A 26,425-nucleotide genomic window follows, 5' to 3' on the forward strand; every position below is an offset into this window, starting at 1 on the left:
CCCTTGCTCCATAGCATGCTGTCTGCAGATAGGACACTATGTACATCAGTGTGGCACAATGATATAGTGTGGAGGTGGAGGCAGCAGCAGGAGGCCACAGAGTGACACAATGACAAAGTGTGGAAGTGGCAGCAGCAGCAGCAGCAGCATGAGGCCAAAAACCCCCAAAAAATGACACCCTGGACATTGAGAAAAAATCACTCCAGCAACTATGTGGATTTGACACAGATTTCTTGATATCAACTTTAGCAAAAAAATAAAATAAATAAAAAATAAAAAATTAAATTTGGGGCATACATATCCCCCAAAACGGTCACCCTGGACTTTGAGCAAAAATCCCTTTATCAGCTACTGAGTACAAGCAGTTAGATGCTACAGACGGCACATGCAGTGTGAAATGACGGGATTGCAAATGACTGTCTGTTTTTATGGGGCTGTGACATCACATAAGCCTGCCGGTCGCTGATTGGCTTACATGTCTGCACATGTGATCGAGGGTGTTCCTTTCTTCTTCCCTAAGTTCTCTGCCCCATGTAACACGTTGTACTCATGGCCATTTTGCTAATAAAGGGGAAAAGAAAATTTTGTTCCCACAAATCACCATAAACTTCGGATTTGTGCAGAACCTGAAGTTTTCCTGAAACTGTAAACAAATTCCACATTGCTAGAATCGAATCGCCCATCTCTAATTATGAGTATATACCCAGTTTATACAATGTATATCTAATATAGACTGTATAAATAAATGATTCCACCATGTACGCATTGATATACTGTATATAGCTGCAGAGGTATTTAGAGGTCAATATATAAGCGTAAAAGTTATGGCTCATCAGCGGATTCCTTTATGTAAATAAATATATATATAAAGTGACAGTGATCCAGGCTCAACCACCCTAAGTGCAAACAACTTATGTTATCATACAAGACAGACTAAAGTCCACACAAGAACTGACTTCATTACAATAACGTATAATAAGTTACTGTTTACCTACATGACAGAGCACACATTACCCAGACCTGGGCCCTGCTGCCTGATAGCAGGAGATAAGTGATTCCTATCTGCAGCATAATACACCGGCTGTACTACATTTTACATATTTTTATTGCACCTTCTTGCTTGGGGATTATCCTACCGGAGCGACCATGTGACATCTGTGTAATATGTCCCAGGATGCACTGGTTCTTCCTCATCTCTCCCTAACATTCTAAGGACCATGGAACAAATACATCTTTTCAAAAGCCGAGACCCATTTGCGGGTTCAGCAGTAAGTGACTCAATATCACTTTACCATATCTAAATATTTACTGTGTGACTCGAAAACTTTTGGGTTATTGTATTATATTCTTCTTCTATGACTCTCCTGCTGTTATCTCAGCTAATTGATTGAGGCTTGGAATTATCAGGATTTTTCACATAAGACAATACAAACAGTTTGGTTACTATTTGCCGTGTGTGAATGTCTATTATGCCTCTATATGTTGTGGGGTTTGTTTGAAATGTAGATGTGGTGGAGGTGAATCTGTTACGTTTTTGGGAGAGTATTGGGATAGCGTTCTCGAAAATGTTGCAGTCCACATACCATATCAGTGTTTCACGGCAAGCAAAGTCAAATTTCCAAAGATCAGGGTAGTTTTTATCATTTGGAATTGAAAGAAAAGACTACTGCTACCAAGAAACTGCAGAACTTACCACTTTACCAGTAGGTGTGTGTGTGTGTGTGGGTGGGGGGGTAGATAGGTGACCGCCCAGGGCTTAAGCCATGTGGAGCATGTGGGGGGCATCTATCTCCCACTTACACCTACAAATTATTCAAGAATTAATAGTAATTATAATTGATATATATATATATATATATATATATATATATATATATATATATATATATACAGGCGGTCCCCTACTTAAGAACACTCGACTTACATAAGACCCCTAGTTACAAACGGACCTCTGGATATTGGTAATTTATTGTACTTTAGTCCTAGGCTACAATAAACAGCTGTAACAGTTATCACAGGTGTCTGTAATGAAGCTTTATTGTTAATATTGATTCTTATGACAACCCAAATTTTGTAAAATTCAATTGTCACAGAGACCAAAAAAGTTCTGGCTGGGATTACAATGATAAAATATACAGTTCCGACTTACATACAAATTCAACTTAAGAACAAACCTACAGACCCTATCTTGTATGTAACCCGGGGACTGCCTGTATATATATATATATATATATATATATATATATATATACTTTATAAATGTATATAAGTAGTCCAGTTCTGGTGATTTATTTCTGTATGGAGCCCTCTTCTGATGATACATCTCTGTACAGAGAATAGTACTGATAATATGGAAGTAGCCTAAATCTTTACTTGTGTTTTGAGCAATGTTCTGTTGCTGTATGTTGTACCCAGACCAGTTCTTGTACTGTATTTCTGTACAGAGCCAACTTCTGGTGCTATATTTCTGTAATAGACCTCTACATACCAAAAACCATATTACATAAAATGTAACCTTTATTTAAAATTTAGACTGCTGCCAAAATTTTGTTACCACCATTGTTAAGAGTTTTGAGTATGTAATCAGATTTGCTCTGGTGCTGTACTTATATATTGTGGCTTTGTAATGGTATACTCAGCCTGGTTCTAGTGCGGTATACAGGCGGTCCCCTACTTAAGGACACCCGACTTACAGAAAACCCATAGTTACAGACAGACCTCTCCTCTGGTGAAGCTCTCTGGATGTTACTATAGCCCCAGATTGCAATGATCAGCTGTAAGGTGTCTGTAATGAAGCTTTATTGATAATCCTTGGTCTAATCACAGCAAAAAATGTTTAAACTGCAATTGTCACTGGGGCCAAACTTTTTTTTCTGGATCTACAATTATAAAATATACAGCTTCGACTTACATACAAATTCAACTTAAGAACCAACCTCCGGACCCTATCTTGTACGTAACCCGGGGATTGCCTGTATATGAACTGAGATTCTGATTCTTTACTTGTTTTTTGAGCAATGTACTGTTTCCATATGTTCTACCCAGGCCAGTTCTGATACTGTATTTCTGTACAGAGCCCAGTTCTGATATTTTATTTCTGTACAGAGCTTGGTTGTGAGGCTATACTTTTGTACAAAGCTCTGGTGCTGTATTTCTGTAATGGACCTCTACATACCAAAAATCAAAGTAAAACATAAAATGGAACCTTTATTTTTTGCACAATAAAGTGTTTTTGTGCACTTTGTTTTATTAAAATTTTCCCTGATAACATTCAGATAAAATTTAGATTTCGGCCAAAATTTTGGTCCCACCATTCTTAAGCGTTTTGAGTAATTATGTAATAAGCTTTGCTCTGGTGCTGTACTTACATACTTAGTTTGGTTGTGATATCCCCACACCATGATCATTGCTGTTACATCATAATACCTCATAATACATAATACAAGTCTTCTCCTTCAGGTCCAGAATCATTCATAAATCAATTTTTTGGCAGAAGCTCCGGGCAGCACATCCCCCTACTGGGCCCTTAAAAATACCACAGTTACCTCCAGTATAATGTCAACCAAATTATTTTATATATGGCCTCCTTTATAAAAAAAATAATTTACCTATTTAATACTCCTTTTAATTATTTACATACTGCTTCCCCCATGAAGGGTTTAGGAAAGAAGATGTGTGCAAGGGTTATGTACAGGAGGTGTGTGCAGGAAATGTGTGCAGGAAGTGTGTGCAGGAAGTGTATTTGTGGTTTGTTTGCAAGAAGTGTGTGTGGGGGTTGTGCAGGAATTCTTTGCATGAAGTGTGTGAAGGGTGTGTGTGCAGGAAGTGTGTGCAGGAAGTGTGTGCAGATTGGGAGTGTGCAAGAGGTGTGGGTAGGAAGTGTGTGAGGGGTGTGTGTGCGTTCAGTGTATGCAGGAAGTGTGTGCAGGTGGTGCAAGCAGGATATGTGTGCAGAAAATGTGTGTGATGGCTGTATGGAGGTGGTATGTGCAGGATGTTTGTGCAGCATTTTTGTGCAGGCATTGTGTGCAGGAAGTGTGTGCATGAGGTGTGTGAAGGAAGTGTGTGCAGGAGGTGTGTGCAGGAAGTGTGTGCATGAGGTGTGTGCAGGAAGTGTGTGCATGAGGTGTGTGAAGGAAGTGTGTGCAGGAGGTGTGTGCATGAGGTGTGTGCAGGAAGTGTGTGCAGGAGGTGTGTGCAGGAAGAACGTGTCTGTGAACGGGGGGGGTGTGCGTGGGATGTGTGCAGGAATTGTATGCAGGGGGGTGTGCAGGGTGTGCGTAAGGCGGTGTGCAGGAAGTGAGTTCTGAAAATGTGTGTGCAGGGGGTGCATTAACCAGAGAACAGAGGAGGAAGGGGGTGTTACAATTAATTAAATATCACTATGCAGATTAAAGGGAACCTGTCACCTGGGACTTCATTTTCACTAAAGACAAGTTGCAAAAGTCCATTACAGCTGCATTGCACATATACCTTTGTGCTTTCTCTAAGCATTTGCATTACAATATAATTGTTTGTTTTAACTTACCTTGCACCCTGACATAATCCTCTGTGTAAATGGGCTGGAGGGTAGGTCACTAATTGTGCCACCCTATGTGTAAAAATGGGACGTCAGAAAGGCGCTGGTCATCAGGGGTAAGAGGTTTCCTTTTATTCAGAGATATTTAGGACAACGCGTTTCACACTCCAAACGAGTGCTTCCTCAGGTCTAGGCTTATTGTGCTGGAGAAGTGATCTAGGTTCCCCATGGCTTGTTGTGCTGGAGATCACTTCTCCAGCACAACAAGCCTAGGGGAACCTAGATCACTTCTCCAGCACAACAAGCCTAGACCTGAGGAAGCACTCGTTTGGAGTGCGAAACGCGCTGTCCTAAATATCTCTGAATAAAAGGAAACCTCTTACCCCTGATGACCAGCGCCTTTCTGACGTCCCATTTTTACACATAGGGTGGCACAATTAGTGACCTACCCTCCAGCCCATTTGCTATACGCCCTTGTTACCCAACCTTGGGGCGAGGGTGGGGACGCAGCAGCGGTTACTTACCACATATGCCTGACCCAGCGTTGTGCCTGTCTCTAGCACAACCAGCAAAGGTGAGTACCCAATCTCACCCAAGAGCACCTCTTCCTCAAGAGCACCCCCGAACTAACCAAGGATAATCTCGCACTAGGTAGCGCTGTTTCTCTCTGTTCCTTTTTCTCTGCATGTCCACAGGAATCCTCTGTGTAGTCCCAGGGGTTGGGCTTTGGTTTGGATGCATTTCAAAAAACAATATGTGACTTGTCTGTGCTGCAGACTGTTCAGCTCTCAGCCCCCACCTTTGTGCTCCTGTACAGCTCCTCCCTCCCCCACTGAGGCCGGCTCACCAGGCTGTGAGCTCTGTGAAAGAGCAGAACAAAGGAGCTGTGCAGAAGCACAAAGGTGAGGGCTGAGAGCAGAGGAGTCTGCAGAACAGACAAGTCACATATTGTTTTCTGAAATCCAATACAAAGTCCAACCCCTTGGACTACAAAGAGGATTCTGTCAGGGTGCAAGGTAAGTTATAACACACAATTATATTGTAATGCAAATGCTTAGAGAAGGTACAAAGGTATATTTGCAATGCAACTGTAATGGGCTTTTGTAACCTGTCTTTAGTGAAAATGAGTACTGAAAACAGTATTCAGTAAGATCAGGGGATTCCTGTGAATGTCTAAAGAATATAAAACTCTGCAACTAGAAAACAGACCTATATTGAGAGCCAAAGACACTAAACACAAACAATTTTAGTAGGGCCTCGTAGAGAAAGGAAAATACTGACCTTGGGGTCCTGACACTAGACTGATGTTAGAGGATACGGGGCAGCACTTTTCCATTTATATGGGTCTCGCTGCTCTCTGGTGATTGTATGACTCAGGCTGAGGTGAGAAATACAGATTATTCTACTTACGTGACCTGAATACATGAGGACATAACATATTATATCTCACGGATTACAGTTTTCTGTGCAAATATATAGTTATTGTGCACTATTTGTTTTATCCAAAATAATATTTCTTTTCAGTATGAAAAAGTGTATCAGGACCTTAAGAACATTTCTAAAAATGGAGAACATTTTTGCAAGACCCTTTTGTCGGTTCTACAACAAAGGTTAGTAGGAATAATTCTTATCGTCTCTTTGTAGGAAACTTAAACATTTGTTGTTAATGGTTCTTTATCCCAATCATTGGCATATAAAGGAAAGGATAGATGCCTCCTGTCTCCCAGCAGTAAGAGAATACATATTGGGGCTCATTTACTAAGGGACTGCACAGCAGACCTATGCAATATGTAGCCACATGCATTAGAATGAGGCTCACTAGTAAACTGTTGTGACAAATCTGTATGTACGGTGACAAGTGGGTGTCCCACTGATATCATTAAATATACCTGCACAAAAGGGCAATTCATGGGCATCGCCTTTTGTGAAATAAAGTTATAGATGTATCCAAATCGATATCTAACTCCACAGTATCTAGTATACTTGTATTGTGCGTCACTATTGGGGGGCATCAAACCTTCAGTGCAGATGTGATTTCTATTTGTCTCTGCTCTGTGCCTGTAGCCACGCCCCCTGCATGGAGCTCAGAGACTCTCACCGATCACTTCCTGCCAGCACATGATGAGCACAGAGAGAGGCTACAAGCTGCAAGGAGATAAGTGATCCGGGGGAAGGGGGAGGCAGGCACATGTCTGTGTGATGTAGCAGAGCTCACAGTGTAACAGTCTGTCAGCCTCTGTGTAATTTCATGCATCTCTGATCTGTCACATCTCTTTTTCTATGTGTCAGTGTCTTAGTACAATGTCAAAGCCAGCTGCAAGTGCATATACACCTTGTACCCTGATAATCTAATCACAGTGTCACCCCACAAAACTAAATGGCTCATAATGTGTCTGCTTAGAGAGGCCCTGCCCACACCCTGGAATTTTTTACTGAGCAGCTGAGGGAGAAATAGGAGCTAGAGTAACATTGTAAATCAAAGGGTTAAAATGATCTTTATTGTGTTAACATCACTAGGGAAATGTGAGAATTTTTTTCTTTTGTGGGAAAACCCCTTTAGGTGTCAATTTTGGACAGTTAGCTAAAGTTAAATTCATAAAAACAATGAGACAAGAAAAAAAATACTTTTTTCATAGATGAAAAGATAAAAAGGACACTCAAAAATATCACAAAATTGAATCAATGTAGACCAAAAAAATGTAACTGAAAATCCCAGGATACCTGCTTCCTTCCCTGGACTGACAAATAGGGAAACAGTAAGAGAACGTCTAACTTACCTAAGCTTTGCATTGCTCAATAAGAGGGCACTCTTTCCAGTTTAGTCAAGATGAGGTGTTGATGTATCCCTTTGGAGCCCCCAAACTGTTAACGTAATGCTGAACAGGTAGATTGAATTATGTAACAGCCAATAATAAAGATCTGAAATGATCCCACCCAAATATCTGTATTAATATAACTTTTAGTAATCGGAGTGTTTTAGGTGGAGGTACCACGCATGAGACATGGCAGATTACACGTGATTGTATATTGGCAGTATTTTTGACATATATGGCAACATCTTGTGGTGCGGAACTCACACACACATATCCTAATCAAATATATATATGAATATATGCATCAAAGTCATAGATCTGACCATTATGAAAATTACAACTTGTACTGCAAAAAACAACCCCCCACACTACTATACTAATAGAAAAATGAAAAGATGTTTGGTTTTCAGAACAAAAAAATAAAGGAGGTAATTTAATAATCCACAACAAAGTGTAGGATTCGTCTAGTGATGATGGACCCAAAGACAAACTTGCTGGAGTAGTCCGGTGCTCAGAATAATGAACCTCCATTGAAAACCGCATGGGGGGGGGGGGGGGTTGACTTGGTACGTACTGCTAGTCTAGTGACATTTCCTAATAGTATCCACTTTTAAATCAATCTTTTTGGGTTTCTTTTAAGAATATTGCAGCATTTGGCACACATAGGGGTATCCAGGCACAGGAAAAAGAAAGATATACTGTAATATAAAGATAAACAGGATTTATATGTGTTGACTGTATAACCAATGTTATCCCAAGGTGGATCTGATAATAAAAATAAACACTAAAGTATAAAAAAGAGCAAACACACAGTACATGAGGGTGTGATGGGAACTATACAGAAAACTCAGACACTGGAGAAGGACAGTATATACTGAAGATTTTATCAAAAGATTTAGTATGTAGTGGACCAGCAATGCTTATGTGAGGTGTCCAGATGTCACCACTTTTAAAGGGATTTTCCATCCTTGCAATATTACTGATGTATATTTTGGATAGGTCATCAAATTCATATTACAGAGGGCCAGTAGCCTGCATCTCAATTGATCAGCAGCCTCAACATATACACAGTGGAGGAGCCACAATCAGTCAAGTCCATTCAAAGCAAAGTGGATGCTTCAAGAAGGATGTGCAGCAGCTTTATCATATACGGTCACTAATTCACCTCGTAATAGTAGCTGCTGGCTGGGGATTCTGGAAGCCAAGGACTCAGGGATCAGCTCAGCCTTGAAAGTTTCCCATGAAAATTACAGCAGTAGTAGCCATAAACCAGTGCATGATGGTACCTAAAGAGTAGACCTCTGATTAAAAGCCCCATTGATACGTGGTAGATATTTTAAGATTTTGTATTGAAGTTTATACACTTAAATATATCCTTATGATACCTCATTCTCAAATTTTCCATCAAATAACTCCATAGTGTAATATTGCAGGGCTGACCTGGAGCTCAACTATGCCAAGGGACTGGATAAAGTTTCCAATAGGCTGACAAAAGCTTTGGACGGCATGAAGAAGAAGTAAGTAAAACTATTATTGCAAGAAAAATGATACCTTATGATGTAAGAGTTGAAGCTCAGTCTTGTCCAAAACAGACACCCCTTTAAAATTTTCAGCTTGAAAGCCGAATATAAGATCTCCTATAGCTTACCTGCCTCTCCAGACTACATTCCTAATTATATTTACAGCAGGATATAGTCAATAATCTATAGACTAGAAACAGTAAAAATCCTGTCCACCAATCAGACAGGAATAGGCTGTTTCTAGCTTCCTATGTGATGCTTTGCTGATGCATTGTGAGATTAATAACTGACTGCACAGAAAAAGACAAATCTGCATGTAAAGTGGTCTCTGATCTGAGCGGACAAGTGGCTGCACGTCAGGGAACTGAGATGGTCAGGTAAGAGATGTAAATGGACATCTTTAGGAATGTAGCCTGTAACCTAAAGTGATAGACTTCACTCTAAAGTGCTGTCACTTTTTTCTAATGTGTAAAAGGAGCTTTTGCTTATTAATGGTCAGTCTAATGGGGATAATGGACTTGAGGCCAGTGAACCCTAAAATTCCACCCAACTCCCCAAACAGCCCTACCTGCTTGCCTTTGCATATTATAGACAATATAGGACAGCCATGAAGATGGTCCCTCCCTGCACCAAAGTGTGGACAGGTAACAAGACAGACAAACAAATAATACAAAGGGGATGTTGATAATCGGGGTCACAACTAAGGTAGCATATTAAGTACGGAATGTTTTGTTTCATTCCATAACAAAACCCTTTTGTGGAGTTAAAAGTACAGAATTGTATACACAGAAGAATAGTCAAGAATGTAAGCCAAATATAAAAAAAAAAGAAATACAGATGGATAGAAAGCAAAGGACAGACAACGTAAGCAAGAAAATCTATAACAAGCAATCAGGTTAGCACACATGGGGAATTAATTAGAGTAGGGAATCTGCTTCAAGGCAGAGCTCTGAGATCGAGAGTGTTAACCCTTGCTGGTTCAGAGCAGTGTTTGCAAACAGCCATGCAAGGTAGAGTCAACCAGGAATCTGGCCATAGAGCTCTGTACAGACTTATGACTGAAATTCAGAATTCAGCATTTTCTCAGACTGACAGTAAGAACTGCAAAAGACCCAGACACAGACTCAACAGTAAGTCTATTGCTGAGGATATACGTAAGTTAGTCTGCTAAATCACATAGCACTTTGGCCACATTGATGATGTCATAAAATCAATGAAGATAATGAGAAGGGAACCTTCATATCAGTCACACCCAGTATGAATCAGTGTTAGGGCAACAATAAATTTAGCAGTAGCTACCAAACAGAAAGTGATCGATTAGTACAGTCTGCATTGTTATAGCATGATGGACGCTGCCCTTTGACCCCACAGTAAAATGTGATGATATTTGTTTGTGTGTAAAGGTCATCCAATTAACCTAAGTAAAGTACTTTCAGTATTTCACTACTTCCTCAATTGTTTAGCATAAAACCTCATATATAATTTGAATAACCCCCTAAGGGAAATGTACAGTCAGTTTTAATGATAAATAAATATTAATGCTGCAGTGCAGTTCGAACGTTATGAAAATTAGGAGCTCTGCTCCTTTTGCCTAGAAAACAATATTCATTTTTATGCTAATAATGCCCAGGTGTTTAAAAGGCCTCCAAGCTCTAGTTATTACAAGCCTCCCCGCCCCGATTCCTTCCTCCCCCACCTCCCTGCTCCCTAAGTGCTACCCCTAACCGCCGTATATGGCTCACAGGCCCCATTGTGCCTGGCTCTGGTCCAGGCAAAACTTTGGAGGAGCTTTCGTGGCCACTGGATCAAGCAGTAAATGAGAAAAGTAGAAACTGGAGTCAAGAAGTAATCCAAAAGTTTTATAAGGTTATTGAGATTTTTTTTTAATTATTGGAAAAAGTTTGCAAATAAATCTTACTTTTCCTAACACACAAACGCCTGTTAAGGATGGATAAACCTTTGATATATACCGATCACAAGTTTCACAGGTCAGACAATTGACCCCCCCCCCCCTCCCCCACTATCCATCTCATTCTTTAGCTCTTTAGATTTGAGATAAGATTAGTGACCCTGAAGTGTAGGGTTCATGCAGGCTAATCTGTAACGTACGGGAGTGACATAACTAGACTGAATACTCTCAATGTATAGCGGATCTCTAATCTATAAGAACAATTGGCTATGGTTGTAGAGCTGCTTTTACTTCTGGAATCTTTAATTTGCTGTTATGTTTAAATTTAACAGGAACCATTAAGGCCTTTTTCACATTCGCGTTGTTTCTCACATCAGTGGTTCTGTGATAATTTCGGATGCCTTAAAATCCAATGATTTCTATGGGTGTCTTCACACTTTTTTTATCGATGGGGATCACGGAAGGCAATAGAAGTCTATTCCAAACAGGGTGTCCTTCATTTAATGATTATGCCCTATTCTATCTGATGGGAATCCTCAACCCGGGTGATGAAGTGGCATCTTCCCAGTCTTTGGGGGAGATTAAGCAAACATTTGCACTTTTGATGTCCTAATTGTCCTATAAGCTGCACCTGGAACAAGTGCCGGTTATTTCTAGTCTTTCGACACTGTGACACATTTATTTCTTTTATAACTTTTTAAAAAAGGGAAAAACTGAAGCAATGGACCCAGGTTGCAGTACCAAACACAGCCAGCAGACAAAATAGGCGTGGCTTGCAGGAAATCATCAGTGCGCCCAAAATTCTGGTGCACAGTTTAGACCAACTAAAAGTAGGTCTAAAGTAGGAACCGACAGTCTTATCCTGCACCAGAATTCATCATGACCATGATAAATCTGGCGCAGCAAAAGACTAGTGTTTTCCAGCTAGAAACTGGTGCAACCTGAGACACATTGTTAAATTCCCCCCATTATCGTGATGTGAACACATTGGGGCACATTTATTTATCCAGTCCTGCTCGATCCGTCGCTCGATCTGTCGCTTCCCTGCTCGGTCCCCTGGAGTTCACTTTCTTCTTCCCTGTGCATGTAAGTGCATTGTCTTGCGACACAATCGCCCGATGGCCCGCCCCCCCCCCCATCTCTGTTGCATGAAAGTCTTCGCGATTGCGCCAAAATCCAGTTGCGTGCGACACAATCCCCTTCTAAATAGCTGTCACAGAGGCCCAAATCTTGAAAATGTCCAAAATCCGACTAAAGTGCGATCCGCGAAACCCTTAGTATATAATTGAATGGAAATATTAACAAAGTGCAATTTGGCAAATCTCTCCTCAGCAGTTGCATTGCATTTTAAAACGCAATGTAAATGCCACGTGTGAACACGGTCGTACTATTTTTCTGGTCTATTTTCATGTCCATCAGACGTTCACATTTACGTTACTTGGTAATTTAAAAGCAGTCGTTTTTCTCAAGAATTAGCATTCTCTTTAGTCTCATTCATGGGCCTGATAGATGTAGCGTGAGGGTTTTCTACATCGACATGGCTATAAATTACACATAATAATAACTCGATCAATCAGCTCGCTCTTTCAATGAGTCCGCAGCAGCTGCACCATCCGTATCATTAAGTCGTCAGTGATCTGGCAGGCGTTGCTCTATGCACAAGAGGACAACATTCTGCTACATCCACATTTCAGCTCAATTCCCCAGTATTTTCTACTTTCCTAAATAACTATTACTGGTGTGACTCATACATAATACATGAGATCTCCACAGCGCATATTTGGATGAATTTTATGATGCCCATCCTAAATGTGCAGGTGCTACTTCAGTACATAATACAGTATGTGCTCCGGAAGTTCTAGCAAACTTGCTAAACTTTGATGTCTATTAACTATATGAAAATTAAAGGACATTGACCACCAGGATGATGGATTGTAAACCAAGCACACTGACATACTGGTGTGTGCCACCCCTAACCCCCCCCCCCCCTCCCTGGACAGTATCTGCTTTTCTTAAAGTTTCTTATGCGCATGTTTTTACAAAAAAGGCACAAAAATTATGGCTTAATTTGCATTTGTTAACTTTAAAAACTTTTTTCTCTTTAAAACAACAACATAAGAATTTGAAACGAGAGCAGGTCCTATTAGAAGGGGCACACACCAGAATGTATCCAAACATCCAAAAATCTTCTTGTATCTGTTATCCGTGCCCTCTGTCCTTCTAAAATCAACTATTAAAATTATGCTAAGGCTAGGCACTGGGGGCGTTAACAAAGCCCTCAGTGTTGCAGATTCAAAGACGGTTACAAGCAGAACAATTGTCACTCAACCCCTTGCTCTCTCCCTTTTCCCTCTGCTTGTGTTATATAGCAACAGCAGGAGGGGCAAGGGGATGGGAGACCTGCTCTGCTCATTGCAACAACAATCTATAAAGCTACAACACTGATTATGCAACATCTGCCACCGGGGCCTAGCCTTTTCTTGGGGCCTGGAGGCAGCCGGGCTGTGACACACTGATGTCACGGTGCTTGGTATGGGGACCGGAGGGCTGACCTACAGCCTTGAAGGTCTCCAGCAGGTAACATTGTGCACTTACAGTTCTATATTGAACAGCAGGCAACGACCAAAACTATAAACAGCAGATTCTTAAGCTGGAAGAGTCATGGAGAGCCGGTCAGCAGGAAGGTTACACGCAGCCTGGTATTAGTTTCAGGCCGGGCTGGTGCAGATGGAACTGACTCCGGTGGTGGAGCTCAGTTCTGGGCTTAAGTCTCCGGACTTGCCCTGGGTGCTAGGCAGTAGGCCGGAGGCACTAGAAGTTCCTGAAGTTAGGATGCTGGCTGTGGCAGACAGACCATGAAGTCTGGTTCTGCCGTCAAACTCTATAAAAGGACCGACTGACTGAACCATTGACTCTTATTCCAGGATTGCAACTTGCGCGTATTCCTGTGTGAGATCGCTTTACTAACCAGGTGCACAGCCCTTTACATTTGCTATGAGTAAGAGAATTAGTAGGTTTCTGGTTAGATATCATAGCAATGGGGGGAGGAGATCTGAGAAGCATCTCAGTGTAGGGAGATCTCACAGTGCAGCAGTGTAGGGAGATGTGTGCTCCAAGTCCAGCTACATTCCTGGAACATGAATACATTTTTTCACATTCCTGCTGCTGCTTACAACTCAGACAAAGGTATGATAACACAGATTTCCAGGGACAATACCTAATGATGTCTTCAACTTTTTATGGTGAGACCTGCTGGTAGACTCCCTTTGAATATGGCTAAATACCATATATACTCGAGTATAAGCCTAGTTTTTCAGCACAAAAAAATGTGCTGCAAACCCAAACTCGGCTTATACTCGAGTAAAAATATAGGTTTTACCAGGTTTTTGTGGTATAATTAGGGGCCTCGGCTTATACTTGGGTCGGCTTATACTCGAGTATATACGGTAGCTACCCTATGTTTTAGACCAGAGGTCCCCAACCGCCGGTCCGCGGACCAGGACCGGGCCGTTGGAGTTCACCAGCCGGTCCGCGCAGGGGCGGCACCGGCCAGCACTGAGCTCCCGCACCGGACGGGACCACGTTGCAGCCCTGTGTCCGGCACCTTGCTCCGCGACGCTGCCAACACCTTGCGCCCACCCCCCGACGCCGCCGGCACCTTACAATGGCCCCCAGACCCTGCCGGCACCGAGCTCCCCCCCTCCAGGCTCTCGGCTCCCTGCTCCCCCTGCCCCCGCTCAAGCTCCAGGCTCCTTTCCCGCTCCCTCCGCTAACATCCTCCCTGCTCCCGGCTCTCCGCTCCCTCCGGTTCCCGGCTCTCCGCTCCCTCCGGTTCCCGGCTCTCCGCTCCCTCCGGTTCCCGGCTCTCCGCTCCCTCCGGTTCCTGGCTCTCCGCTCCCGGCTCAACCTGTCTCTGCTAACGCCCCCCCCCCTCTCTCGGCTCCCTGCCCCTGCTCAAGCTCCCCTACCGCTCCCTCCGCTCTCCGCTCTCTGCTCCCTCTGCCACCCCGCTCCCGGTTCTCGGCTCTTGACCTACCCGCTTACGGCTCTCTGCTCCCGGCTCCCCTTCCACTCCCGTCTCAACCCGGCTCCGCTAACGCCCCCCCTGCCAACGCTTAAGCTCCAGGCTCCCTAGCCTCCCGGCTCTCAAGACCTACCCGCTCCCGGCTACCTCACCGCGCCACCACCGCTGCAGAGAGGTAAGGTTACTTTATCTTTGCAAATATATGTGTAATATGTGTATATATGTGTAATATGTGTATATATGTGTAAATATATGTAATATGTGTGTGTGTGTGTATATATGTGTGTATATATGTGTATATGTGTATATGCTGTATCTACTGTTTGTTTATGTGTATATATGCTGTATGTATATGCAGCATTTGTGATATTTATCAGGGCTTCTATTTTGTACTACATGGCAGTACTCGGTATGCATTTTATACTACTTGGCGGTACGTTGTATCTATTTTATACTACTTGGTGGCACGCTGTGTGCATTTTATACTACATGGCGGTATTCTGTATGCATTTTATACTACATGGCGGTATTCTGTATGCATTTTATACTGCATGGCGGTATTCTGTATGCATTTTATACTGCATGGCGGTATTCTGTATGCATTTTATACTACATGGCGGTATTCTGTATGCATTTTATACTACATGGCGGTATTCTGTATGCATTTTATACTACATGGCGGTATTCTGTATGCATTTTATACTACATGGCGGTATTCTGCATGCATTTTATACTACATGGTGATACGCTGTATGCATTTTATACTACATGGCGGTATTCTGTATGCATTTTATACTACATGGCGGTATGCTGTATGCATTTTATACTACATGGCGGTATTCTGTATGCATTTTATACTACATGGCGGTATTCTGCATGCATTTTATACTACATGGTGATACGCTGTATGCATTTTATACTACATGGCGATACGCTGCATGCATTTTATACTACATGGCGATACGCTGTATGCATTTTAAACTAAATGGCGATACGCTGTATGCATTTTGCATTGCTTTATTTTTACACCAAACCAATATGATGGATCTGGTCCGGACACTCCCTGATATCTTATATTATAAGCTCCACCCCTCCATAACCCCACCCCATATGACCAAAGCCCCGCCCCCACCGGGCCATGGAAAACTGGTCTAGCTTAAAGCCGGTCCCTGGTGCAAAAAAGGTTGGGGACCTCTGTTTTAGACAACCCATGTTAAGGATGTTTGTGTGATTTCTTTTCCTCATGTATTCAGTTGCATTAATGCAGCCTGGGCCTGCGCCTGTGACGAGATGAAGACAAAAGCTGAAGTCCATAGGTAAGTGTGTGCTATCTATGTGTCTCCTGTACTATGTAGGTGATTGGGATGTGTCCAGGCTCCCATAGCAGACTACGTAGATATGCATTGCAATATTTATATATATGCGAACACCATATTAGAGCCTGCACATTTCTGCTGTGGAGCAGTTGAATGCACAGATTACAAAGCACAGCAGTGTGAGGACACTCCCTCTAGTGCTCCAGGTCCAGTTACAATCCTTGAATACAAATACATTTTTTACAGTCCTGCTTCTGCTAACAACATACAGAAAGGTATATCTACACATATCTACATGACCAATACTTAACACTCAATTAGCCATGAATAAGCGTGCCTTCTGCACTGGAAACACGTTTGTTACCTGCATTTTGTGTCTCATGTACATGATCAAATAAAGAAGCTATTTGTTTTTTGACAGGCTAGATCGTAAATTTCATTCTTTTGGAATGTGCCTCTGGGATTCTGCTGGGGAGCCTGATCTGTGCTATCGTATTAGGTGGCTAATGGGATGAACTAAATGTACATTTTTATCTTTGTACTCAATGCATAATACCGCCTACAGCTCTTTATAGTCAAAATTGCTGGTGGACGCCCTTTCGAGATATCAAAGGGCTATAATCTGCTTGTGGCTGGAGGACCCATATCTATGATACACATTATACTAGTTCCTAAGAAAACAATGAACAATACTACCTGCTTTTGTTAAAGGATGCAACCGAACAGTTATATCTTTATAAGCCATTGCGCCAAATGAAAATAGGACAGCGCAAAGTCCCTTTGACATCTATCACAAACTATCACAAGGAGCCAGTCTAATGATAAATAACCGCCAATTACATGGAATGGTCCCCAGCCCAGCCCCACCAAATGATTTGAGCAGTGGATATTTTATATAGCGCAATTAGTAAACACTCAGGTAAAATTGTGGAGGGGATTCAGTGATTTAGGAACTCCAATATCACATGTAGTGATGAGTGGACCCATTAAAATTTTTAATACCCTGCACCAGTAAAACATGTTATCGATGGTGGCACCGATCACAGATGTTATTAATATGACGTCATCAGGGAGCAATGATCCTCGCCCAAAATTGCATGTTAGTGCCATCAGCATTTAAAGGGAACCTGTCATCAGAAATTGGTCTAATAATCCACTACCAGTATGTTGTCAAGCAGCAAAACAGCTTCTAAATGATGTTTCTTTCATGACCCAGTTTGTTGGTATCATCCAGAATATCATCTGCAACATCCCCCTCCTGGGCCTAGCCTTTTCTTGGGGCCTGGAGACAGCCGGGGCCCGGAATACCTGAGTGGCTGGCGGTTGCGGCCTAGGCATGCTAGTGTCACGGTGCTTGGTATGGGGACCGGAGAGCTGTCCTACAGCCTGGCAGGTCTCCAGCAGGGTGGTGTTGGCAAGAAATGATGAGGGAGAGGCTGCTATAGCGGTTCTCCCTGGGGCAACCCTTTGGGGTCTGAAGTATGAGTCCCTGTGTGGTGGATAGGGTGCCCGTGATGGTGACAGCCGTAGTAGCAGGGACCAGACGGAGGCAGACGTTGAACAAAATTAACTTACAGTTCTTTATTGGAGCCGACAGGAACAGTAGCAACGTGCCTTGACAAATGGTAGAATGCTGGGGCTGCAGTTGGAGATGGAACCACAGGAATGGATCTCAAGCCTGGATGCAAAGGCAGGCTGGGAGGTAGCTGTGTCCTAGTAGGATGCTTCAGATATCACCCTTGAAGGTAGGATGATATCCCTTTCTCTCACTAACTAACTCTTCACTCCACTCAGGCAGGGAGCTGAGCTCTCCTGCTCTCTGACTAACTGGTCAGATCTGGTCTGGTGTGCTGACTGCACTGACTCTTCATTCTAGACTAACAAGTCTGACTGAGCTCTTCTGAGTCTCTTTCCACTCTGACTCTAGAACTTTCCTGACCAGGGGTCCCTTACTAAAGTCAGGGAGACGGAGAGTTTAACAATGAAGTCAAGCTCTCCCTGCCTCTGAACACCTTCTACCATTTGATTTGCATCACACATTAGACTTCAGGAGATTTGATCAGTGATTTCCCTGGATGCAGGACCATCAATTACAGTAAAGATGGTGTTTTAAGGCAGGGTGACTTCAGTGTAAAACTCTCCCTCCTCCTTGATGTCATAAAACCAATTTACATCTCACTTTAAAGTTGATTTTCTGGATGATGCCACCACACCAGCTCATGAAAGAAATATCATCTAGAAGCTGCTCAGCTGTTTAGCAACATACTGCTAATGGTTTATTAGGCCAATTTCTGTTGACAGGTGCCCTTTAAACAATTAGCACCAATTACAGAGGTTAATGGTTTGAGGGGGAGTTTGGTGGAGTCAAGCCAGGACCCCAATTTCTATTGAAGCCTGGGGTCGGGTCCAGGGGACTTGTACCCACAAAGTTCAGAACTTTGCGCTTTGGGTCCACTCAACATTAATCACAATGTACAGTAGATTTGGTGGTTAGACCTGCGTAACTCTTCTTCAGTCTCTGGTATTACTGTAGTTCATGTACTGTAGTCTGAAATAAAAATCTTTACATATTCTGCTATTATTGAAGTTCAAAAGCCTCATGACCCCTTCTGCTTTCTCTGCAATGGTTAGAAAACTTGGCACATCCATCGTACAAGAAGCCATAAAACCGACAAATCAAGTCCTGGACGAACACGACAAGAAGAGGAAGAAGGTAACCATTGACTGCACTTATTCTGGAGAATTAAAGACTCCTTTACATTCCCTATAGCGTTCAGGACACAATTTTTGATAATCCTTCCCCATGTAGTAAACCTCTCTGCGACATTTTTATCACTTGCCATTAATTTAGTCTTCAAATTAAATATTGTCTTCTAAAGTCTGGAGCCAGATCAAGCAGCAAACCTTCACATAAGACTTGTCATAAGATGAAATCAATGTGAATACAGGCAATTTGCATCTGATTATTAATGGAGGAGACATATTTTTTTGTCAAAATCATCTATAAACATATTACGCTTTTCAGGAAAGTGTGAATTTAATGTCATCAGGGTTGTCATGGGTTGTCTATTTTTGTAGGCCAAACATTTAGAATTTTTAGTTTCGTCCCATTCATGTTTTCCTGAGAATTGAACATCCTTATAGGTCATCAATATCAGAGTGATCATGGTCCAGGACCCCCCAGAACACTCAGTTGTGCTCAACTACCTGTGGCTATGATGCTACTGTGTATAATCGACAGAGCTGGAAGCAGGAGGCCCTATCCACCATGTAGTAGTGGCCATGCTCGGTAACTGCAGCTAGGCCAAACATTCACTCAAACATACTAATGCTACATTCACACTGCCGTATATATGTCCCCCATAGATGGCAATGGGCTTACGGCGTTTCCTATCTTTCCCCGGACTATGGCACCCTGCACCATATATCATTATAAAGAGAGCGGGGTGAGCAGCGCTCACCCCCTCCTCCTCTCCCGGGCGCAGATGTGTGCCAGCCGTGCTACGGTATGGTGGGCACACATCGTGTGAATGTAATCTAAGGATGGTAGTCCAAGCATTAAAGTTATACATGGTACAGGGAGTTCCTGCACTAATGCAGGTGGAATGATCTTCCTCATGTCCACCATCTCTATGACACTGATAAGGTTAAGGGAAATCTACCATCAAAATGCTTAAAATCCTCAAAAGTCTCACCCATATTAATGAACGTGAGAGGCTACTGGGGCAGATCCCTGAGCCCCTCCGTGCTGTAGCTTCACAGACTCTTAGACCGTCTCATCCACTGCTCCTGCTCAGAACTTCCCCCTCCAGTAGTGGATTATGATATAGGCAGTTTGGGCCCAAGATTTCCAAGGAGTCCTGGGCCACCCAAACCACCCACTAAATTTTAGGATCTTCACCCATGAAATCCTCGTACATCTGTTCCTGCTCTCAATACACTAGAAAACAAAAGCCATTTTAGGACCTTAGAAGGTCCCCCAAATGTCCTGAAACTGCAGATTGAAATCAGGCAGAAGTGACACATCTTCCATCCCCCAAGAAGCTGATTATAGTACCATATGTAGGAAGTGATTCCAAACTTGTAGGGAACATAATATTCATTCAGCCTTGACCATGGCAGTTGTAATTCACCCCCACCCCTTCCCTCTGCCTGATGTAATTTAACTGCAGCACAGGCAGTTCCAGAACACAGTGGAAGAGGGAAAATGGTCCTGCACAGTATAACATCCTGTGAGTCTGCGGAATGCGGGGGGGGGGGGGGGGGCAGGTAGGGTGCCAAAAAGGAGCCTTTCGTGCTTATTAGTGTCATTTTAAAAGTTGATTTTAGAAGGAAGGAGGCCATGGATAACACATTTAAGAAGATTACTACAGTCACGGTACCTGGAGTAAGTGTCCCTGGTTTATCATGAGGGATTTTGATGGTAGTTTTCCTTTAATTGAGTACAGAGCTAAGTTGTGTTTTGTGCACACGTACATCTCCTCTACTCAAGCCATTTAGGTTATGCTTGGTGCTGGTCCTGCTGATGAGACACTAACATTTTCCACATTCTGTGGATAGGTGATATATTTTGGTTCCAGAACCCCCCTACCTAATGTTCATACGAAGATCATGAATACCCCATCAGGTGTTTGCGTAAAGAGGTACAGAACATATTACACTGCAGTCTATGTGATTCTCCAGCATCTGTGATTTATTCCCTTCTCCTCATTTAAATAACCACACAAGGTCCTCTGAGCCCTGGAAAATATGAGCTCATGACAGATCACAAAATAGAATTTAGAATGTTTTCCAAATAAATTGTCTCCGTGAAACATTGATGAAGTGTTACAGACAACACATCACATCCATCACCCGGCTTATTCCTGCAGTATTAGGTGTAATATGTCATCATCAGCCAGATTTGCTCCTGTAGTCACAGACTAAGTTGACAGCGTGTGGAATAAATGGGCACAATAATGATGAGTTCCTTCTCGCCTATAAGCTAGATAATGAAGTGGACAAGACAGCGAGCGTTGTGTTAAGCAACTGGAAGCAACAAATAAAGGTACGACCTGTACTCCAAGGGGAGGGAAAATACACATCCAGGGTGTACTGCTGAATTATTAGGTATAACTTATTTACAGATAAAGAAGAAGCTCATAGAACATACCAAGAAACACGAAGCTCTGTTTCATCACGTGGAAATTGAAAATGCAAAGGAATCGGTAATAGAGAAAGACAAGCAGAAGGTGGGTATTAGCAGCAAAACATAATGGGAGAAGAGGGTACCGTCACCCGATCAAATAAGACTATAAACTTTATTGTCTTTGTTTTAAGCCTGGGCAATATCCTTATAACTTTTAGTGTATTGGTTGTGCACCACATTTTCTAATCTAGCACAGGAATTTGGAACACATCTGACCACCAGTTTAACTAATAAGCCTAATAACAAATTCCCATAGCACTAACTAACTTTTGCCCACACTGCTTTTAGCTAAAAAATGCCTATAGTTCCTATCCCCAGAAAATGAACATCGTAAGCCTACCTGTTACACTGGCTGAAGGATCAGGGTGTCCTAGGGCAGTATGCTATTCAAGGCAGTGTTTCTTTCATCCCATGGGGGACATTTATCATACGCCAGTGCTCCTGTGATACATCAAGAGCCTCTAGATGTCTCTGGTGGTTTACGCACCCGCCAGGTAGAACTACGACCTGGTGTAGTTTTGTGTCAAAAAGTTTGCAGCTTTTTCAAAATTACGGAGACACATGGCTGGAAAACCCTGTGCCCGCCCACTCCACTGGCCATGTGCAACTACACGCCACTCCACAGCCTCATGGTGTGGTTTTAGTTGCTGTAAGAATCGCAAACTCTTGCACTGCACAAGAATTTGCGATTCTTTCACTAGTTCTAAGCCAGAAAACTGACCCATGCCAGCTGGCAACTCACTCCTCCCCCTCCCTTCCTTTTATAAGTCATCTTCTGCTTTGCACTGCACTAACAGTGTGGGCACAAATTAGAATAGTGCTATGGGAACGTGTTATAAGGCTTCTAAGTAAAAATCTGTAAAGTCAATATTATGCTGGTGGATGTTACAAGAACCCCTCTGTGTTGCAGATTCGTAGGCTGTGCAGAAGCCCCCCCCCCCCCCTGCCACTGTGCATAGAAACTTCCTCTGATGCAGTGAGATTACATCAGGCAGAGGTAGGGGGGAGTGTATAGGGATCAGAGAAGGAGGGGAGGCAGTGAAGCTCTGGAGGAGCTCTGGTAACACCCCCAAAGCCCTTCATTAGCATAATTGTAAAAGTTGATTTTAGAAGAAAGGAAGATAACAAATATAACAAGATTACCACAATCACGGCACCTGGATATATGAATATGTGTTCCAAGTTTATGATAATGGATTTTGATGGCAGGGTTGTGTGCAATTAATGGAGTAGTCTTACCCCATTACCTGTTATAGTAATAAAGTTATCAATATTAGTGGAGCTTAAACACTTGAGGTGTAGTTCTAACAACTCCGATGGGTGGTGGTTGGAAACCTCTGATGCAGTTCAGCTGCAGTACTCTTAAACCACCACTATACACTCTAAGGAGCTTCAGTTCCAGTTATGTTGATTTATGGATTCCAGCGCCCAGTGAGTGGGTCATCCGTATTGAAATCTCATCAAAAACATGTGAAACCCTTTAAGCCATAATATTCAATCAGCATTGTAACTAATTCCACATAGAGGCAACCATGTAGCAAAATTTTGGAATCATCATAATCATCCTGACCCGCGTTACTATACATTTTGTGGTGAAAATTTTTCTGATTTTCATCTAAAGCTTTTAGGCAAACTGAAGAAGTCGGCCGAGTTCTTGACCAAAACAGATGAAAATTATTACCAGGAAAATCTCAATGGACAATCGGCTCGACTGAAATGGGAAAGTGTATTGGAAAATTGTTATAAGGCGAGTAATGGCACTAACTACTGGCTCATATGGAGCTCTATAAACTTCCATTATTAGCATTATGAGGGAGATTTATTATGCGGTCAGCCGACCTAGCGTAGTTTTGCATAAAAACCAGTGAATGAAAGTTCAGTGGTTTTTCAAAAGAACTTAAGCACGTGGCGTGCTTGCCACCTCCACCGGCCGCCTCTCCCCTCTAAGCCCCCTCCACCAGCCACTGCTCCCCTCTACGCCCCCTCCAGCGGCCGCCGCTCCCCTCAAAGCCGCCTCCAAAAGCCACTGCACCCCTCTACGCCCCCTCCACCGGATGCCGCGCCCCTCTACGCCCCCTCCACCGGACCCTGGACCCCTCGACGCGTCCTACACCAGCCGCTGCGCCCCTCTATGCCCCCTCCACTGGACGCTGTGTCTCTCTATGCCCCCTCCACTGGCTGATGCACCCCTCTAGGCCTCCTACACCAGCCACTGCGCCCCTCTATGCCCCCTCCACCGGAGGCTGCGCCCCTCTACACGCCCTCCACGCCCAAAAGGCATAGAGGTGGCGTTTTCGCTATTTTAATTGCAAATTCTTGCACAGAAAACTGGCTTAGAAGCAGTGATAAATCTCCCCCTACGTGTGTGATTTATTGTGACTCTTGTAGATAGTATTAGTTACCTTTTTGATAACTCCTCAACTGTGTATTGTAACTATATTTTAGTAGATACTACAATTCAATAATAATAAATGAAATGGTAACTAAAAGAAGAATGACATAGAGAATATTGAAGGGATAAGGGCAAACACAAGCAGATCACGGGATACTTGTTAGACTTGTATTTGCTTTTCTTATTTGTCTTGAGGTTCGTTGTTCACTTTTGTTTGTTTTTCATTTGGAAATATAGAACATCCAAGACCTTGAAAAAGAGAGAATACAGATCCTGTCTCACATCCTAACCCTGTACAACCAGCATGTATCTAATTATGGACAAACGCTCACTGCTGTAGGTATAACTTGCCTTCCAAAGAAATGCAATTCATAGTGACGGTATTTATTATCCCATCGGGTGTAGTGGAAGAGAGGAAAAAAGTCCAAATCCTGTGAAATTGGTGAAAAATTACATTTGCTCCATTCCTCTTCTGCTCGTTTTTTTACGGCTTTCACTGTGCACTCTAAATATCCTTTAATCTTCGAGTCAGTGCAATCACGGTGATACGAAATCTATTATTATAGGTTTTATTGTGTTTTGTATGAAACAAATTTTAAAATTTTGCCATCTTCTGACGTTGATAACTTTTTTCTAATTTGGCGTATAGAGCCGTGTAAGGGGTCAGTTTTTTTAAAAATGAGCTGACATTTTCATAGCTACCATTTTGGGGACTGTACAACTTTTGATCTAATTTTACAAAAAAATTTTGTGTGTTGCAAAATGGAAAAAGCTATTTTCCGTTATGGGGTTCAATGCCTGCCATAACCTGTTTTTATAGTTTGGTTTTTGGGACAGGGCGATACCTAAAATGTTTATAATTTATTTGTTTATTTTTACATCAGTTTTAGGGAAAGTGCAGCAGTTTCTAGGGTTTTTTATTTACAGATCTTCATTAATGACAGGTCCTAGAGTCTTATAAAGCCAATGGGGCTTATTTACTAAGGGTCCACAGACCGCAATTCCGTCGGGTTTCCCAAATACTTCCTTTTTGCGGCGAATTGCCCCAGGTTTTTGTTGCCTGCGATCGGATTGTGGCGCATCAGCGTCGGCTTGCATGTGACAGAGATCGGGGAGCATGCCGCCGGACAACCCAACGGATTCGGACAAACCGCGGAATTTAAGATCAAGCACTCACGTGCACCGGGAAAAAGAAGGTCAACTCTGGCGAATCTCAGCGTGGAAGCAACACATGCAGGAAATTGGACACACAACCTTAGTGAATCACGGCAGACCCGAATCCTCGTCGGACAACGCACCATGTGATCGCATCAGGACCGGGTAAGTAAATCTGCCCCAATGTGCTGGTGCACACGGACCACTGGCCATCACTGATTGCAGATGTAACTGATGGGTAATTGCTGTAATATACAGCAAACAGCCATTTTGTTTGGAGGGCGCTCAACCTGTGAGCCCTCTCCATACTCCATAACAGACTTGTGACATAAAGATACATCAGTCGTTATGTTATAGGTTGCTATATATTTATAGACAAGTGCTTCATCTTAGGAAAATAATTTCTGTATACCTTGTCTGGGAAATATCCAATGATATTAACAAACTATGCATGAAAGGTCTTGTGCAACGTGACAAAATAAAAGATCCATCAACAGCAGCTTGTCAGTGGCTTCCAAGTAGAAATACTTGGTTTTCTATATATTATACATTTTCCACAATTTGAGTCTTTGTCTACTTTTCATTCTGTAGTGCCAGAACCAGATCGATCAGGCAATTAAAAGCATTGATGTGGAGAAGGATATCCAAACCTTTATGGAAGAGACGACTATCTTTACCCAAGACAACAAGTCCGAATTTCTGCTCCTGGATTATTATGTAAGAGATGGAAGCAAATAAGAAATCCTCATGTGTAATCCCTGGCGTCATAGATATCAGCCCTTTATTATCTACCATAGGAAGAAGACAACTCCTCTGTTATGGATGAGAATAGAAGAATTAACTCTATAAATGAGAAGCTTACGAGACTGCAGCATGACATTGAGAAAGCAATGAAAGACCGAGAAGGTAAAGCCCTGAGCGCGGCTCGCCACCTGTTCACAATTATGATAAAATTTTATGTTAATCCAGGTAGTTGTTCTGACTGTTATATTGGGGTCTGGAGAGAATTTTGACATTGTTTGGGCCAATCTGTATCAGCACTGTAGGTTTTTTTGGTTGTTGCAGGGATGGACACTCCAACCTTATGTCAACTATGAAATCATGTAACCTTGGCAAAGAAAACTGTTATAGTTTTCCACTATAGTCATTCCTAAGTACTTCATAATGTGATCATAAAGTGGAATAACTTTCCGTCTGCGCATGCGCCAATATCTGACCGGCGTCAGTAATATGCTTGGGGGAGGATCATGACTGATTCAGGAAGGAATAAATTCTAAGTACTCATGAAGATTGACCCTACGGGTCACATTTACAGACATAGGGGCAGATTTACTTACCCGGTCCCGTTGTGATCCCGCGGTGCGCTGTCCGACGAGGATTCGGGTCCGGCACGATTCACTAACATCGTGCCTCCGAGTTCCTACATGTGTAGCTGCTGCGCCGAGGTCCACCAGAGTTTACCTTCTTCTTCCCGGTGCATGTAAAAAGTTGAAAGTTAAATCCTGCGCTCAGTCCGAATCAGTCGGATCGTCCGACAGCCACGCCTCCCGATTTGAGTTGCATGGAAGCCAATGCAGCTGTGCCAAAAA

At 42.7% G+C, this 26,425-nt stretch overlaps 1 protein-coding gene across 1 annotated transcript in view; it reads left to right on the top strand.

The window, feature by feature from the left end:
• The first annotated feature begins 1,006 nt into the window (after positions 1 to 1,006).
• Positions 1,007 to 26,425, top strand: part of NOSTRIN (nitric oxide synthase trafficking) — a 43,187-nt gene continuing 17,768 nt past the window's right edge. The window contains exons 1-11 of the mRNA XM_072121804.1: positions 1,007 to 1,268; positions 6,044 to 6,129; positions 8,766 to 8,849; positions 16,039 to 16,101; positions 18,733 to 18,814; positions 21,086 to 21,148; positions 21,228 to 21,332; positions 22,911 to 23,036; positions 23,919 to 24,017; positions 25,428 to 25,553; positions 25,634 to 25,742. Coding sequence (XP_071977905.1) covers positions 1,218 to 1,268; positions 6,044 to 6,129; positions 8,766 to 8,849; positions 16,039 to 16,101; positions 18,733 to 18,814; positions 21,086 to 21,148; positions 21,228 to 21,332; positions 22,911 to 23,036; positions 23,919 to 24,017; positions 25,428 to 25,553; positions 25,634 to 25,742 — 994 coding nt within the window. The 5' untranslated portion in view covers positions 1,007 to 1,217. The remainder of the gene's footprint in view (positions 1,269 to 6,043; positions 6,130 to 8,765; positions 8,850 to 16,038; positions 16,102 to 18,732; positions 18,815 to 21,085; positions 21,149 to 21,227; positions 21,333 to 22,910; positions 23,037 to 23,918; positions 24,018 to 25,427; positions 25,554 to 25,633; positions 25,743 to 26,425) is intronic.

This window comes from Engystomops pustulosus, chromosome 8, assembly GCF_040894005.1.
Source record: "Engystomops pustulosus chromosome 8, aEngPut4.maternal, whole genome shotgun sequence".
NCBI lineage: Eukaryota > Metazoa > Chordata > Amphibia > Anura > Leptodactylidae > Engystomops > Engystomops pustulosus.